Source organism: Spermophilus citellus (genome assembly GCF_964194105.1).
Source record: "Spermophilus citellus genome assembly, chromosome: 2".
Classification (NCBI taxonomy): domain Eukaryota; kingdom Metazoa; phylum Chordata; class Mammalia; order Rodentia; family Sciuridae; genus Spermophilus; species Spermophilus citellus.
The window spans coordinates 246,425,449-246,442,476 of record NC_138183.1 but is presented as its reverse complement, the minus strand read 5'-3'; the positions used below and the strand labels follow the sequence as shown (position 1 = coordinate 246,442,476).

At 55.8% G+C, this 17,028-nt stretch overlaps 1 protein-coding gene and 1 long non-coding RNA gene across 9 annotated transcripts in view; one reads left to right on the top strand and one right to left on the bottom strand.

Annotated features, from left to right (window-relative positions):
* The window catches only part of SYT7 (synaptotagmin 7), a 61,041-nt gene that overhangs the window by 7,552 nt on the left and 36,461 nt on the right, over positions 1-17,028 (top strand). For all 8 annotated transcript variants that reach the window (XM_081278761.1, XM_081278760.1, XM_081278763.1 and 5 more), the window contains exon 2: positions 14,656-14,759. In XM_081278761.1, coding sequence (XP_081134887.1) covers positions 14,656-14,759 — 104 coding nt within the window. The remainder of the gene's footprint in view (positions 1-14,655; positions 14,760-17,028) is intronic.
* LOC308640836 lies at positions 4,073-16,910 on the bottom strand. Its single transcript, XR_014020363.1, has 3 exons — positions 16,546-16,910; positions 5,701-6,007; positions 4,073-5,013 (listed from the first exon to the last, which is right to left on the bottom strand). It is a non-coding gene; the product is annotated as an uncharacterized lncRNA (long non-coding RNA).

Below are 17,028 nucleotides of genomic sequence, written 5' to 3'. Positions count from 1 at the left end.
GCTTGTGGCAAGTAATGGGTGGTCAGGGTAGCCTGATGCAGATGGGCATCACTGAACATCCCAAGGAACCTTGTCCTGGTGCCTGAGGCATCAGAGGAGGCCTCTCTGGGAGAGATGAGGAGCCAAGGTGAGCAGATTCAGGGCCCCAGAGACACGGTTAATGCTCGTAGGCATCAATTCTGCACCCACCCCACCCAGCCATGGGCACCAGCACCACGCCTGGGGGAGCCACACAGCTCACACTCCATCCGCCAAGCCTGCGCTCCAGAGCCCCACCAGAACCAACCTGTATCCACGGCAACTAGGCGGCTGCCTCCCTCTCCATGCCCACGGCCCCTGGCACAGGGGCCCATTCTCAGCCAGGCCTGGGTACATCTTCCCACTCCCATCGGGGGTCATCCACGCTGAGGTGCTGGAGTGTGCACACATATTGACATTTGGGTCCATGTGCACACTTGATTATGCATATGTTCCCTGCAGAGGGAAGCAGGAAGGTGGACTAAGGTGCTCACACTTTGCAGCCAAGGATTCATTCCGTTGGTATGGGGTGGGTGGCCAGACAGTCACCAGAGAGCCTGATGACAGCTATAAGACTTTGTCTCAGGGATCACAGAAAGAAAGCCAGCTGAGAGAAGGGATGGTTGGGATGAATTAAAGGCCAGGGAAGCAGCCAGGGAGAATCCCCCCATCTGCTTTGTTCCTTATATACGTTATTTCATTTCATCCTTGCAGCTGTCCTCAAGGGAGCTATCATTATCGCTGTTATACCTATGGGGAAACCGAGGCCCAGAGAGCTGGAGGGTCTTGCCAAGCCATTCAGCAGAGCAGGAATAAGGATTTGTGTCAGACGCACTAGAAAGGCTGGGACTTAACCACTGGGCTACACTGCCTGGCGCCTCCTGTATCCTACTAGGATCCAAGCCAGCCTGTCTCTCAGCCTGTCTCTCAGAAGAGAACACTCGGAGTTGGTATTGGCTGCAGAGCTGGACTCAGAGGGTGTCCCTAGCGCCTCTTTTAGTGCTTGGGCTGTCCCCTGAAGCCTTTGTTCTCAGATCCCTGAGTGGAACAGTCTCCTTCCCACCCAGTCTCCGTTCACTTCTCCAGGCAAGGTGGAGGGATCCTCTCACCAGGGGAGGCTCAGGGAGAAGGGAGGAGCCCTTTACTCCCTGCTTGGCACCTGCCAGCCCTGGAGGAGCCTGGTGAATTGTCTGTGTGCCCCCCCCCAACCTCATTCCTCCCTCTCCAGCCCCCGCCTGGTTGGGGAGGTGCGATTTCACAGCCTGTCAGCTGAGGCCTAAAAATACCCAGGACTCTGAGATGCTTGGGCAGGGGGAGGAGAGAGCAGGGACCAGGGATGGGGTGAGGGGTGCAATGGGAAGGAGCCCTAGTGGCACCATAGTCCTGCTCAGACCCTCTGTCCCCAGATCCCCCATCTGGCCCCCAATCTGGCAAAGACAGAGGAGGGCCAGTGTCCCTAGAATCTCAGGAGCTCATCTGGGCACTCAGAACCGAGAGAGGGCTTCTCCTCTGATGGGAACTGTGGACCCCAGGCCCCTCAGAGCCTCTGGTGGATGCCCGCCTCTCCCTCCCCACCCCCGAGCTGGCTGGCATCTGCGGGCCGTGGGAGCCGGGCTGTGCTGGAGCCTGCTTCCTTCCTGGAGAAGGTGCCCGCTTCTGTGAGGAGAGAGGCGTGAGGAAAGCAGCGGGGATGGGAGTGCGGCAGGTGTGTGGTGTGACGTGTCAGCCACCCAGGCACTAGAGGGAAGCAGAGGAGAAGGGTGTGGTGGCTCACGTCACCGCCATGTGGCTGTGTGTTGCAGTGTGGAACGTGGTCCCCACCAATCAAACAGTACCCAGAGAGGGGGACATGTGTGTGTGTGTGTGTGTACCTGCTGCAGTGGGCCTGCTCCTGATGTGGGACTGCTTGTGGACATGTGTGACCCAGGAGGGCTGTGCCAGGTAGAAACAGGAGCAGGTATGGAAGCCTGAGCAGACACGTCACTTCCTGCGGGCACATGACAATGTATGTTTCCCAAGTGAAAACACGATGGCACATGTGCCGTTGCAGAGGGCCACGGACAGACATCTCTGAGGCACCCCACAAGACTGAGAGGGTCCTTAAGGAAATAACGTGGAGTGGGAGCCGGAGCAGGGACTGCGGACCAGAGGTGATGGGGTTCAGGTCCCAGGTCTGCCATGTGTTGGTTGCTTTGTAAACCAGGCGTTGTAGCCTGGCAGAGCTCCATCTCCCATCTGTTGAATGGAGGTGACTGCCCCATCTTGGGGCCGTTGGAAGACTGGGTCTGTCACAGCACCATGCAGGTAGGGACTGTCATTATTATTTGGTCCCACTGTTTGATGGCACAGGTGAGAACACCAGGGCCCAGAGAGGGCAAATGCACTCAGAATCACACAGTAAGTTGGAGGCAGAGCCAAGTCTGGGTATCAGACTGCAGTGCCTTAACATAGGGCTGTTCAAGTCTAGGACCTCATGGTACCGCCTCTGTTCTCGGGTGCCCCAAGAATCCCCCACAATACACAGCTGCCTAGATTCTGGGGCCTAGATCCTGCCAGAGCTGGGTTTGGGTCCTGGGAGCTCATGGACCTCAGCATCTTCGGATAATGTCATATCAGAGGGGTCCTCAGGGCAGCGGCCTCAACGTGGCTAGTGACCAGAGTTACATTCATGCCACTGGCTGGCTCTGTGGACTTGGCCATCACTCAACCCTCCTGAGTCTCGCTTTCTTTCCTTTAATGGGATGATAGTGATGTGTACTTTATAGGGTTGTCATGGGGTCAATAGGATCCTGCAGGCCGTGTCTTAAGGAGCTGGCACACTGTCCCTAGTGAGTGCTCCTTAACGTTAGCTGCAGAACCTCCCTCAGGGCTCCAGAAGGACTGACTTCCTTTGCTTCCCTTCCAGCCCCTGGCCATCCTTGTTCCTTCCATTTGCCACCCATACGCCACAGGGCTTTGATCAGGGACTGGCTGCTAGCAACCAAGATCCATCTTGTCTCCTGCTGTCCTCTGGAGAGAGCAGGACCCACCACTGGGACTCAGCCCTTGAGCCTTCTGCATCTGGCTTCATCGCCCACTTGCTATATGACCTTGGACAAGCACCATTTCTCTTTGGGCCTTGATCTTCCCTCTGAAATGGAAAAAGGCTGGACCACACGGACACAGGCAGCTGGTCACAGTGCTGTGTGACCCAGGGGGACCCTGGCTTGGCCCACTGGGTTGGCAGGGAGGGAGGTCAGCTGCCTCCCCCCAGTATGTGAAGCATCTGGGGCCTGAGCCGGCTGGTGGCCTGCCATGGTGCCCGCCTGCACCTGTGGCTGCGTAGGAGGGTGTGCAGGCCCGGCTGGCTGGGCACTGACATTGGGGGAGGCTCAAGGACAATGACACAGAGAGAGCCCTTCTTGGGACTCTGGGAGCTGCCACTCCAAGCCGTCCTCCCTGTTCTCCTCCCCCTTCTCCCTGGGGTTTCCTCCGCAGTTCCTCCTTCCTTCCTGCCCTTCCTCTCTCCTTCCCTCTCCTGGAGTCTCCTGGTAGCTCCCTCTCTGACTTTTCCTCGCCTGTATCTTGACCATCTTCCAGGTCCCTTCTTCCTTCCTCTCCCTATGCAGGGGGCAGTGCCCCCTTCTGTCTCTGGTTCTTGAGATGCCTGCTTTCCTTCTTCCTTGGATCCCAGCGTCTTGGCTCTTCCTGGCACCTCTGCTGCTCTACAGCCTCCGTCCCTCTCACTCTGCATGGGCATGTCTAGTTCCTTCTGGCTCCTGGTCCGCTGGCTCTCTTCCACTTCAGAGCCCCGCTTCCCGAGGATCTCCACCTCCTTTCTTCCAGCTCCTTGGAACTCCTTAGCCCCTCACTGCCTGCTTGCCCTGGCAGGCCTTGACCCAGGCAGTGTCTGTGGCTGGTGCTGTTACCCAGTACCTCCACAACCCCCACTCCTGTGAGTTGAGAAAGGGGTCAACTCGGGGCCCAGGGACTGGCAGCCTTGCTTCCTAATTAGCAGGAAGTAATTGCCTGGAAAAAAATTTCATTTAGAATGAGACTCCAAGACTCCAAGTTAAAGCTGAGCCAGCTGATGGCCCCTGGGGAGCAGGAGGGCAAAGCAGCCCTGGTCATGGCCTCAGGAAGCCCCTTAGGAGATGAAGGTCTCTAGGACTCCCTGCCCAGCATACCCTTAGGACCCCTGCCTTGGACAAGTGGGAAGCAAGCCCTGGGCTGACAATCCTGCCATCTTCAGCTGAGGTTTGGCTGATTGCTCATGGCAACTTGGGAGAGCCACTTATTCCTTGGAGTCTTAAGTTTTCTCTCCTCTAAAATCAGAGCAGGGCCATCCCTACCTGCCTCGCCCCTCAATATCTTGAGGTTCAATTCAGATGGTGGATTTGCAAGCACAGAGAGGGCTGTAAGTGCTGCCGAGTGTCAGGTGTATTGCCTTCTTCCATGTGGCTCTCGACGGAGAGGTGAGGATGGCGGGGAAGTGAAATGGTCCTGGAGCTACCTACGGGTAGTGAGGCTCCAGAGCCGGGAAGGATGGTAAGGTGGATCTAGCTAAGTTGCAAGATTAAGGGCAGACAGGTGCAGTTCCCCAGGCCAATCTTTTTTTTAATATTTATTTTTTAGGTTGTAGTTGAACACAATACCTTTATTTTATTAATTTATATGTGGTGCTGAGGATCAAACCCAGGGCCCCACACTGCAAGGCAAGCGCTATACTGCTGAGCCACAACCCCAGCCCCCACCCCAGGCCAATCTTAATACTCAACAGCTGCACCGCCTGAGTGGTCACCTCACCCCTCTGAAGCCCACCTTCTTCATCTTATGATGCTGCCTCCCATGGGGATTTTGTAAGAGCTCTAACTACAGTGCTTGGCACATAGTAAGTGCTCAATAAAGGATACCAGACACATCTTCCATAATTAAAAGCTATTATCTTTACTCTCTGCCTGGGATCCAGAGAAGCAATGATTTTGGGTGTTGTCTTCAGGTGGTTTTATTAATTGCCTGGAAAAAATTTTCATTTAGAATGAGGAGAGTTTTTTGGAAAGAGGAGAGTTTCTACACCAGTTAGGCTCATCTCAAGTCTAAAAATACCAAGAATAACTGCTTCTCAAAGAGCCCCCACCTGTAGGGCAGGGAAATAGGAGTGTCCTGCAGTTGTAGTCTTCTACCCCCTCCCCTCCCCCACTTTTTCCTAGGGAGGGCCAGTGGGCAAGGTTCTCTTTGGATGAGTGTGGAGTTGGGGGCCTCTGCCCTGGGGAGAGACAAGTTAGAGGCCTTTGCATTCATCTTGGAGGACTGGCCCTGCAGAGGGAGTAAATGTTGGTATTTGTTTCCACGAGTCTACCCCACGCACCTGGGGGAGGAAGCAGGGAGTTTTGCCTGTCCCAGGTCTGGCCAGCTGGAGGGAGTCTACTCTGTGACCTGGGCAGCATGGCGCCCAAAGAGGCCAGAACGCAGTGGGACAAGTTGGAGCGTGCGGGTGTTGGGCAACGCCGCGAGCTCAGAGTGCCAGATTGCCCCAGGAGCGGCGAGGGGGCGGCGGGGGCCAGGCCGTCTGCTGTTCCTTCCCTGCCCGCCCAGCGCCACCGCTGGGGACCTTCTGTGCTCCTGCTCTGGGTGCAGTGCCGCGCCGGGCACCAGGAGGCAGTGTGGCGGGCTCTCCGGGAGGGAAGAGGGTGTGGCCTTTACCTTAGCTGGGGGAGGCTCTTTTTGTCCCGGAGTTGGACATCTCACTGGGGTCCTCGCCATCCGGGGAAACGGAGCCCTCGAGGTCGGGCAGCCTCTGCTGTGGTTCCAGCGAGGGGTCGACAAGGGAGAGTGTGGCCGAGGGAGGCGGAAGCACTAGGCTACGACGTGGCTCTGCTCTCCAGGAGCGTCGCAGAGGGCCGCCTGCAGGACCGAGGTCTGTTTCAGCACCAAGGACAGGGACGGGGCGTCCGGCTTGGGTTTCGGCACCACGGACAGCTCTCAGGGTGGCGTGCTACGCTGCTCCGTCCTAATAATTTGTGGTGTAAATGATAGTACCCCAGAATATACTAAAACAGCACCCGCGAGAGGGAACCTGACACCATAAATTTTAGTGAGAAGGTCAAGGACCAGAAAGGTAAGTGAGTAGACCAAGGTCACACAGCCAGTGAGTAGCAGAACTAGATTTAGATCCCACACTGGTCTCTCTCCATCCGTCTCTCCCACACCTGGATTCCCTTTAGTTCCCTCTCTCTTAAACACCCCTGTGAGCTCCTTCACGTTCTGTCGCATCCTCAAGAGCTCTTGAGCTGGCAAAGATTAAGAGCACTCCCCTCCCCCACCAAAAACCCCGGCTGAGGATTTGAATTCCAGAATGAACCATTCCTTGCTCCGGGGGCCTTTCATGGATCCAGGCCTCAAGTGAGAGGGAGTCAGGGAAGGGCAGGTGCCCTGGCCTGTAAGGAAGCCTGGGGACATAGGGTTGAGTCATCCATCTGAGGAACTCTCTAGTGCTCTGAGATCCTCCAAGGAAATACAGCACACTGTTCCAACCCCAGCTTCTTTGCAGCCGTGTATTATTAATAACAATAAGATGCTGATTTAGGCCAAGGCACAACAATGCATTATTCATAGGAGTAACTAGTGGTCAAGGCCTGCACTTAATCATCACACGTCCCGGTCCTGCCTCCGCTCCGCACTCCTGGTGGAGAGGCCCTCCATCTGAGCTCCTCCTTTCTTGGGCTCCTGCTGCTCTGATAGACACGATCATTTTCATGGCTACCCAGGCATCTCATCAGCTTTGGGATCAAGGTGGGTGGGGAGGGCAACACGTTCCTGGCTAGCTCTTTGCTACATTCCCTTCAGCCTGAGCTCCCTGCTCAGAGCTGACACCTGGCCATGTCCATCCTGAATAGCTTTGACCCTGGTGACTTCCGGGCTCAGCAGCTCTCTCTGGGGTCTACAGATGGCCTGTCCCCGTCCCTCCCCCTTCTTTGGAGGCTGAACTCAAGCTGGATTCATCAGACCTTCCTAAGCCAAGAATTGTGGATGGTGGGGGCAGCGGGCAGAGGATACCGCCCCCACCACCTCCATTAAATGTGACAGTGGATGTGAAGCCCTGTGTATAGTGTGCGGCACTTTGCAAACCGTTCAGCGTCGTGCAAATGGGAGACGTTCTTCCCAAGGCCATCCTCTCTGCTGGAGGAGAGAGTGGAGGTAGGGAAGGTGTGGACGAGGCCCTCGTGGTTGGCCAGGCCTGCCTCCCTGGTGAGAAGTCGAAATGCTTGTGGATCCTGACATGTCCCCGTCCAATTTCTTGCTGGAAAGACTCCTGGCCCATCCAGATAATCCTTCATTCGCTGTTTACTCACTTGGCATCTCGTCTGAATTCTAAACCGGCTGCACCCAGCCGGCCTCTGCGGCCCCTGCCAGCAGGCTCTCCCTGGCTCGCTCACGCATTATCTGTTTTTATTACAGTCAAGGTTGAGGAAGCTTGCTCGTGCTAAGCCCCTATTTTCAGCTTCTTGTAACTTTCCAAAACAATTCCCCTTGGGGTTCCTCTTCTGCCAGCCTTGCCCCCACCCTAGGTGAGGCCTGAGGGGTTGTGGGCATCTCTGCTGCTTTCTGAAGGACACTCACAGAGAAAGTCCTGCGGGCAGTGGGGGGAGGATCAAGGCCCATTTTCTTGGGAAGGAGTGCTTCCTTTCTCCCCGCCCATCTCATTGTCTTTTTCCTCTTGCAAGAAAAAGAGCTGCCCTGCTCCCAGGTGGGTGGCCTGGAGTGGGGAGTTTCAGAGTGGAGAGAGGACACAGAATTCTGCATGTTGCCAAGAAGCAGAGCTCTGCCTGGCTGTCTGGGCTTCAGGGTTTGGCTCCCTGGTTTCCGTTCTTTTCTCTCCCCACTCCTGCCTCTTTCTGGTTTTCTTGTGTGTGTTGGGTCGGGGGCCAGAAAGGAGGAAGTATAGGCAACAAAAATGTCCCCCTTCCCATGCCCACATTGCCCTGGGGCTCGTGGGCTCTGCCCACTTCCAGTGCCCTCTCGTCTCCCCCCTTTCCCATCTGCTCAGCCTGCGTGTGAAGGTGCTTCCTGAGAACCTGTGACTCCAGCTTTCACTTCTCCACCTTGAACATCATCCCAGGGGGGTGGGGAAGGAGCTGCAGAGTGCAGAATCCGGTGGGAGGAGGCGGGCTCAGGCTGGGAAGGTGCTGGCAGATGAGCCCAGACCACCCCAAGGGCACTCTGCTCCATCTCCGAATAGTGGCTGGACCCCAGTCAGTACTAGAGACGGGCCCTGGGCACATCCTCGGGCAACACCCTCAGCCTTCACTTCTAACCTGCCCAGCTCCAGTACCTACTCCCTGGCTTGTTCTGGGGCCCTTAGGGCCTGAGCCTCCATCTACAGAGGGCACTTTACCAAGGCCAGTGCCTGGGCTGGTGGAGGGGGACAGTTCTAGGAAACACATGTGACCTAGGGGCCTCTGAAGTGCCTGGGGAAACTCAGCCCTGACTCTTTGATAAACTTCTTGGGCGAGTGGGAGCCCCTCCCTGGCTGCTCTCTATTCAGTGCTCACTCTGGCGCCTTCTCCTCTAGCCACTGTCTTCCAAGTGATTGTTTCAAGGCATAGCTCCCCTGGGGTGAACAAGAGGGACAGCTGCGGACTTTAAGTCTCACCGTCCTCAGGTCCAGTCTTGGCTTTGCTTTCTTCTGCTGTGAGCTCCTGGGAAGCACTGAACCTTTTCTAGCCTCAGTTTCCTTCACTGTGAAATGGGCAGAACTTGGGATCTGGGGGTGCCAGCCTTCCAGAGAGGGGACAGTCTATATCAGGACAGTTTGGGGAGCCCCTGAAGGACTGGGCATAGGGAGTATGCATGTCTCTATCTAAGAGTGCAAGAGCAAGTAAATTCTGGGGAAGAGACATGTGTACAGATTCTCACTGTGTCCTCCTGGGGCTTCTCTGCACTGTGGTCTGGGCTGCAGGACAAGGAAGACTCTGAGAAATGGGAAGACAAGGTGTCACCCCATGGGCTCTATTCAGGGTGCAGTTCTAGCCTCAAGAAAAGGGGATCCATCAGAGGGTCAGATCATTCAAATTTGGGAAGGGAAGCATCTGCTGTGTCTGTCACGGAGGAGAGCTTCCTGGAGGAGGTGGGCTTCCCTGGAGTCTTGAAAAATCCCATGCATGTGCTTAGCAGTCGTGCATCCAGCTATATACCTTTGACTGCAGGGATGAAGGCTGACCCTGGGGTCTCAGTCCCCTAGGGGCCCCCAGTGTGGAAAGGACATAGAAAGAGCCAATTATGAACCCGATATAGTTCCTGGGAAGGCAGAAAGAATTGTAGGAGGGAATGAAGACCATCTTCGGCTAGGTGCCTTGAGGACCGAGAATGTAAGGAAAGGCCGCGCAGGCAGAAGTAACAGCTCACGCGAGACCCCGAGGTGCAGAGGAGAGACCTGCTGCAGGAAGGAGGAGAGGCGGGTATGGGTGGATGGTGCCGTGGAGTCGGTACAGATGTTGCCACATGGTTCTGCTCAGAGGGAGGCCATGATAGCATGGGAGGAGAGGACCGGCTCAAGTGCCTTATTTCTCCTTGCCTCTGTCTCTTCCCCTGTGAAATGGGGGTAAGAATGGCCTGAGGTGCATAGAAATGTCCTGACACAGTATCTGCCACCCTACATGTCCTCCATGAATGTTGGCTCTCCTTTGATCCCGGCAGCACCCCAGCAGAGGAAGTCAGGATTTATTATCAGATTTATTATCATCATTTGAAGGTAAGCACTGAGATCTACTGTGGGCCTCGCCTTGGGTCATGTAGCTGGTCAGGGACGGAGCCCGGGCTTGTACCTGGGTCATCTGCCACCACGTCTACGGCTCATGTTCTGCTCGGCCTCAGGAGGAAAGGCAGAATGTGAGCAGACACAGGATGGCAAATTTGTGGAGGAGAGAGTTCCAGGCCAGAGGAAGTGTGTGAGTGTCCAGATGCATGGATGGCAGCGTGCACCAGACATGGTCATGGTCATGGCTGTGCCCGTGGGTGTGTACATTGTATGTGTGAGTGTGCACGTGTGTACTGTGCCAGGGTGAGTCTCCATGACACGTGTGTGTGTGTGTGTGTGTGTGTGTGTGTGTGTGAGAGAGAGAGAGAGAGCCCTGGGTGTCTGTGGCTCTCCTCCCACGCCCCCCGGGCAGCTGCTGCACTTGCTCTCAGAAGTCCCTTCTCTCCCCAGTAGCTCCCCGGGGCATCCCAGCAGCCGGCAGGGCCGTTTGATTCTGTTCATCCATAAATCATGACTTGCTGAGGAGATGAGAAGGGGTTGGGAGTGGGGGCAGAGCCCTGGCAAGGGACCAAGTTGGGTCTACAGTTCACACCTGAGTCCCAGCCTGACTTCCAGCTGCCACCCCCACCCCCTGTCCCCATGCCTCCGCCCTCCCCCTTCCATGTCATGCATGTTCACAGATCCTTGCGATGGTCAAGTCCTGGGCCAGGGGGTAGGTGCACAGATTGAGTAAGATGGGACCCCTGACCTCTGCTGCCCTGTGGGGAAAGCTAGAGTATTTCCAGTTTGGCGTTTCATTCAGCACTCACTGAGCTCCGTGTCCTAGATATCTCTAGTACAGGGCGTGACATGGTAATGCCATGATAATAACTAGCATTTATTGCCAACCTACTCCGTGCCAGGCCCCGTGCCAAGTGCTTTATATGCACTCGTTCCTGTTAACGTTCCAACAGACCTGTGAGAACTGTACTGTCATTAGCCCCCATTTACAGATGGGGAAAGCAAGGCATGCAGAGATAATGTCACACGGCTGGGAAGAATCTGAGCCAGAAATTGAGCCCGGGCAGTCTGACTCCAGCCCTGGCACTTGTCACTCTACTCCACGTTTTTGTGGGTTTTTTTCCCTTTCATTTGGTAGTAGGGGTGGAACTCGAGGTGCACTACCACTGAGCTACATCCCCAGACCTTTTCATTTATTATTCTGACACCGGGTCTCGATAAGTTGCTAAGGGTCTTGTTAACTTGCCCAGGCTGGCCTTGAACTTGCAGTCCTCCTGCATCAGCCTCCTGAGATCTGGAATTACAGGAGTGTGCCCTGGCCACCCAGCTTCACTGCTATCCAAGTTGGAGGCAGAAACAATGTGAGGGGGGTACTCAGGCAGGAGAAATTAATCCCCACAGGGCAGATTAAGGAAGGTTCATGGAGGTGGGATTTTCATTTGGGTCTAGGAAAAATCAGAAGTGTGTCAGGCAAAGTGGGACATGGGGGGAAACAGAAGGGTCCTGGAGGGGGTGTGTCTGTATAGAAGTGGCTCTGAAACTCTGTCCTTGATGGCTATCCCAATCTCCTCTTTCCATCTTGTTTGGGTGACAAATGAGATCACAGACAAGCATTGAACATTCAACAAATATTTGCTAAGCAACTCTGTGTGTCAGATACCATACTTCTCACAAAGGGTACTGCAGCAAGCAAAGCAGATATAGCTCCTATGTTCACAGGCCACACTGTGTAGTATACCATAGGTGATTAATAACTGGTAGCCTCCATTGTTATCTTTATTCCAAGAGGGCTGGCTTTCTTCCACATTCATTCTTACAACAAGCATTTATCAAGCACCTACTATATGCCAGGCTTTGTCTTCAGTGCTGGGAATAAATATCGTGGTGAGCAAGAAAGCAAGCCCTGCCCTCATGGAGCTGACTTGCTGGAGAGGGGGAGATGGACATCTTGTCCTCCCTTGGAGTGGGACTACCTCCCGGGGTTCACAGGCCTGATCTGAGATCTGCTTGGGAAGCAGCACAGCCAGGAGCACCGGCTCTGCCCACAGGATTCAGAGCATTCGCCCGGAGCTCTGATTAGCTGCATGCCCACCACAGACCCGGGGTGGGGGGCGGCAGCAGGCTGAGCCCACGCAGCACTCCCAAGACACCCCCGGGATTGGACTGGCAGGCTTGGTTCTGCCCAGCTCCCGGCTCACCCTACCTCCCAGGTCTCCCGATGTCATCTGTCTGCCCTTGTCTGCGTCTCACCCTCAGGGACCCGGGATGTCTCCTCTGCCCAAGGATAGGTTGCAGAATTCAGCCCTGTCAAAGGCTGACTAGACCTGCAATATTTTCTTTCCCCAGATGTTAATATGCTGACAATAAGGGGACTTGAAACCATGTATGTCATCTGAGGAAGGGATGGAAGGGCCCGGGCAGCTTTGCCTGGAGAAGACTTGAAGGGGATATGAAAACTGTCGGCAAGGATTTGGAGGCCCGTCCTGCGGCCGAGCAGCCCGCCTGCTCCCTGCAGCTCTGGAGGCAGGCTCAGGACCACAGGGGAGGGTTCCAGGGAGTCGGCTCAGTGCAAGGCACAGCGGGCCTCATCTCACGGTGCATCGGTGCATCGGGGAGGGCCAGCTTCCTGCAGAGGCAGCTCCCTGCCATTGCCCGGGCTGCCCAGGGGGCTGTGCGGCGGTGGGGCCTGACTCATGACTTTCAAGGTCTCTTCCAGCCAGAGACACCGTGACTCCCTGCTCTGGAAATGGTTCGCTCTGACTGGCAGGCGAGAACACGCTTGCACCCCTTGACGGTAACATCACTTGAGGGCACGCCGGCCAAGGACGCCTTGTCACTTTTACTCCCAACATCAAGGCAATTTGCAGTGGCAAGCGTTTGTCTCACCCTGCCTTCAAGGACTGTCCAAGGGATGCTGAGGGGGGTCGGGGATCTTGGGGAGGGGAAGAGTCGGCTTCCTAAAAGATGATGGCGTTCTTTACACTGCAGGGGACCCTAGAGTCATAGTTCCAGAGGGGTTTCAACTTCCCTTAGTAGCACATCCCCTTCTTCAAATGGAATTTCCTGCAAAAGCTCAAGATGTGAAGCTGAGGGAAATGACGCTGCTCTGACTGGACAGGGCTTGAGAGGCCACAGCCGTATCTGCTCAGCCTCCGCCACCACAGCCCCTGAGAGATTCCAGGGAACCCTGGGGGTTCCAAAGAGCCCACTTTGAGAACCACTAACCATCCACCTCTGGAGTGGATGATGGGATGTCAAGGCAAAGAGTATATGAACTCTGATGCAGATCACCAGGGTTTAAACCCTGGCTGTCCCACTCACTAGCCAAATGACCTTGAGCATGGCATTTGACCCCTCTGTGACTGAGTTGCCCCAGAAAACTCGCAATGTTTACCTCAGTTGTTGCTGTGAGGATTAAGTTACTCTTGCAACGCGGAGCACCTGGAACTCCTGGCTCATCCTCTGAGCAAGGAAGGGTCAGTTTTTCCACAGATGGCAGCACTGATGTCAGTGACTTGCCCCTGGGGCAGGACTTGGTTGCTGCAGGTTGTCCAGGTCAGAGCTCATGTTGCTGTGGCCCTGGAGTTGACAGTGAACTGGGCACAGGGACTTCCTGCAGCGTGAGGCTGCATACTTGTACAGGAGCAAGCTCTGTGGGCACGGTGGGTGGACACGGGGAAGCCTTCTCTGAAGGGAGAGATGGGGCGCACGTGGCATTCTGGAGAGAACAGGTAGTGAATGGGCTACAGGGTCCTGGAGTGGTGGGAGGGAGCCCAGGGAGCCCTCGGAACTGGGCATGACTGCTGGGCCTTCCTCATGGCCAAGCAGGAGACGCCAGGAGAGGAAGAGAAGGCGGAAGCTAAAACCGCGGGAACCAGGACCAAACAGATATTGTCAACTCTTAATTACCACAATCACTGGCACTGAAGAGCCCACGCAGGCGCCTCTGTAAATAAACCACATCTCCTTGACTTCGGAACGCGTCGCAGGGCGCTCCTGTTTACTGTGCATGTGGGGCTCTGCCTTCTCTCCACTCACTCCCCCACACGATCATTTTTGGTCAAGGTTTCGCCTTCCTTACACTTGGTTGGGGCTGATGTTTACAACCACCTGTGAAGAAGGCAGGGGAGGTGGCTTAGTGCAAAGCCACCCAGCTAGGAAGTGGAGGGACTCCCTGAAGCTTATGGCCCTGAGCTCACAGAATGGAAGCCGCAGGGTAGCCCCCACCCTGAGCATTTGGGACTTTGAAAACAGTGAGATGGGGTTGCAACCGTGGGTGGGAGGGCAGAGGTGAGCTCATAGGCACAGCTGGAGAAGGCAAGGGTGGGCAGAGGCCAGTGGGGTGGGCTTCCAGCCCAAAGGAAACTGAGTTAAGGTGAGCAGAGGGGTCCAGGGATTTCCCCTCTCATTACACATGTGGCTGTTGAGTCTTGGCCAAACCCTTAAGAGGGACTGTAGGAACTAGTCCTTTAGGTCCATTTCACTGTAGCTGTCACTCAGTTTGTGTGTGTGGGGGGCCTGGGGACCTGGAAGGGCAGAGAGCCACGAGGACACAGCACCTACTTTAGAGGGATTGATGCACCTACTAAGGGCTGGCTGAGCTGAGGGGCACATATGGCCTCTCCCTTTCAGGGAGTCAAGTTTGGAGAATGGTATGGAGACACCAAAAAAAGATGCCAGCTGGCACAATTCTCCCAATTTATAGATGAGGAAACTGAGACACGGAGGGGTGAGGTATTTCCAGTTTACCCAGCAAAGCAGAAGTGGGAGTAGAACCAGGACTCAGAGCTCCCAGCATTGAGGCCAGAAGATGGAAAGCGGGGTGCTCTGAGGAGCTCTGGGATGAAGGAGAGTGGCTGTCCCTGGCCAGTGAGGGTCTGACGTGTGCCTGTCCTCCCCAGGGGCACCCACCCGCGATGTCCTGCTGGTCTCTGCCATCATCACCGTCAGCCTTAGCGTCACGGTCGTCCTCTGCGGCCTCTGCCACTGGTGTCAGCGCAAACTGGTGAGGCTCCTGAGGGCCCCTGGGGCGTGGGCGGGGCCTGGCCCTGCACCCCCTCACTCTGCAGCAACGGGCTGCGCATTCTCACAAGTGTGCGCCCGCCCAGATGGACCACTTGCCCATACAGACGCACTTCACGGAAATTCCCACTACACACACACACACACACACACACACACACACACACCCTGAGTTTGCCCGGGTCTTAATCCCGTACTTCTTTTTACACTCAGAGCCACACATTACGGACACACATTCATGGACAGACCTCGGTCTCAGTCACCGCACTACACACATGCGTGCACGCGTGCGCACGCGCCCCACCTCCCGCATAAAGAACCGCAGACTCACACGCGCTGACTGAGAATTGAGGCCCCTCAAGCGCCGGCGCCGCGCCCCTCCCTTCGCTGTCCCGCTAGATGGGCGTGGCAGAGCCCAGTCTCCTGGCCAATGAGGAGGCACCGCCCGCCCCGCCCCACCCCACCCCCAGCCGCGGCACATCCATCCTGATTCTCCGGGTTTGTACAAGCACAAACGGCTTCTTTTCATTTTTAACGAGGGCTGGGAAATTAAAGAGCAGGATTAGGCCATCAATAAGTAACGAGATCGTCTAGAGGGACATTCATCACCCGAGGGCGCCGGGAGGGGAAGCGGGCTACTGCCACCTTACCCACCCACCCACCCGCAGCCTGCAGCCCGCAGCTCTGCAAGGGCCACTTCCCGCAGGCCCTCACTCCCTGCCACTCATCTGGTGTTTCGCTGCCCTGCCCAGAAGCGTGGTGGGCTGCAGGGGTCTGTAGGGGGCTCCCCGATGGCGGGCCCAGAGGTGTCTGTGAGGTGCAGGGCTTTGCAGGCATCCTCCAACCCGAGCCGAGAATGGTGTGAGTGGGGGCAGGGTGCCAAATCTGGAACCCCGTTTTCTCCTGCCCACTCCCAGAGGTGCCATAAGGTGGATAGGGCTCCATGCCCCATTCCTATGGAGGAAGAGGAGGAGCAGATAGCCTTGGGAAAGGGTTGTGGGGTCTTGTAGGGGGCCTATGAGACCCAAGCAGCCCATAACCTAGCATCTCCTTCAAGAAAGGCAAACTCAGGAGCCGGGGTCTACCTCTCCATCCACCCGGGGATTTTGAGCACCAGGCAACTTTGACCCCTGGGGAAGAGCCACGGAGGCCAGCCAGCTCCATATGTACATGTGTGCAAGTGTGTGTGACCTGGCCTACTCCCTGTGTGCAGGTGTGTGGTCCTTGGTTGGCTGCTGTGCGTTGTTCCCAGGTTCCCTGTGTCTATGTCTGTCTCAGAATTTCAGGGGAGGTGTCAGAGGGGAATTGGCCACGTGCCTTGGTGTGCAAGTGTCCTCTGAGGCCATGGAAATAACAGCTCACACTGCAGCCCTGTGTATTGCAAGACTCTGTGTTTCTGTCTATATTTGAAGGCAGGGGGAAAGGTTGTACAAACAGGCACTGCTGGTGACTTTGCGTGTGCATGGGGGTGGGGTGTGTGTGTGTGTGTGTGTGTGTGTGATTTGTGCAGCGTGTGTTGACTTTCAGGGCACTGGTGCAGCATGTGTGTGTATATGTATGTGCACGGGTGTCTGTGTGTCCATCCTGAGCAGTGAGATGTGGATTATATCATCAGATCTTTGTGTGACTGGCACTGAGGTATGCCTCCATCCCAGCCTCTCCTGCATGTGCCACAATGTGTGTGCACCACTCTGTGCGTATGTCCATGTGTGCATGCATGTGTGCTGAGACATGCCTTCCAGGACCAGGTTACTCTGAGCCCCACTCACCTCCAATCAGCGCAAAGCCTGCAGTCAAGAGTTCAAAGATGACAGCTTTGGAAGCAGGAGGGGGCCAGCAGTGCAGGGAGCGCTGGGAGATGCAGATCCAGCCTCTTCCCTGGTCCCAGCATGCCCCCAGCCACCAGCCAGGAACTCTCCCAGGGCTCCAAACTACAGTCTGTCCCTCTTGACTCAATAGAACATTACTTTCTCAGTCCTTCAACCTACCGCCCCCAGCCCCTGGCCCCATGGGTACCAGGCATCAGGGAGCTTTATGACTGGGCTGTTTCCTTGCTCCATGGAAGGAGCTTTAAAATGCTGTCCCTACGAACAGTTGCTGGGCTCTCCTTGCCTGCCTGTCCCCTCAGCAGCAGTGACGTGATACCCTGACAGCCCAGATCCCATTTCCAAACATTAATAACTTCCTTAATCTCCAGCTGGCTTTTTCCAGATCAGCCTGGCTAGCCCCCTTCCTGATAAGCCTGCTGGGGG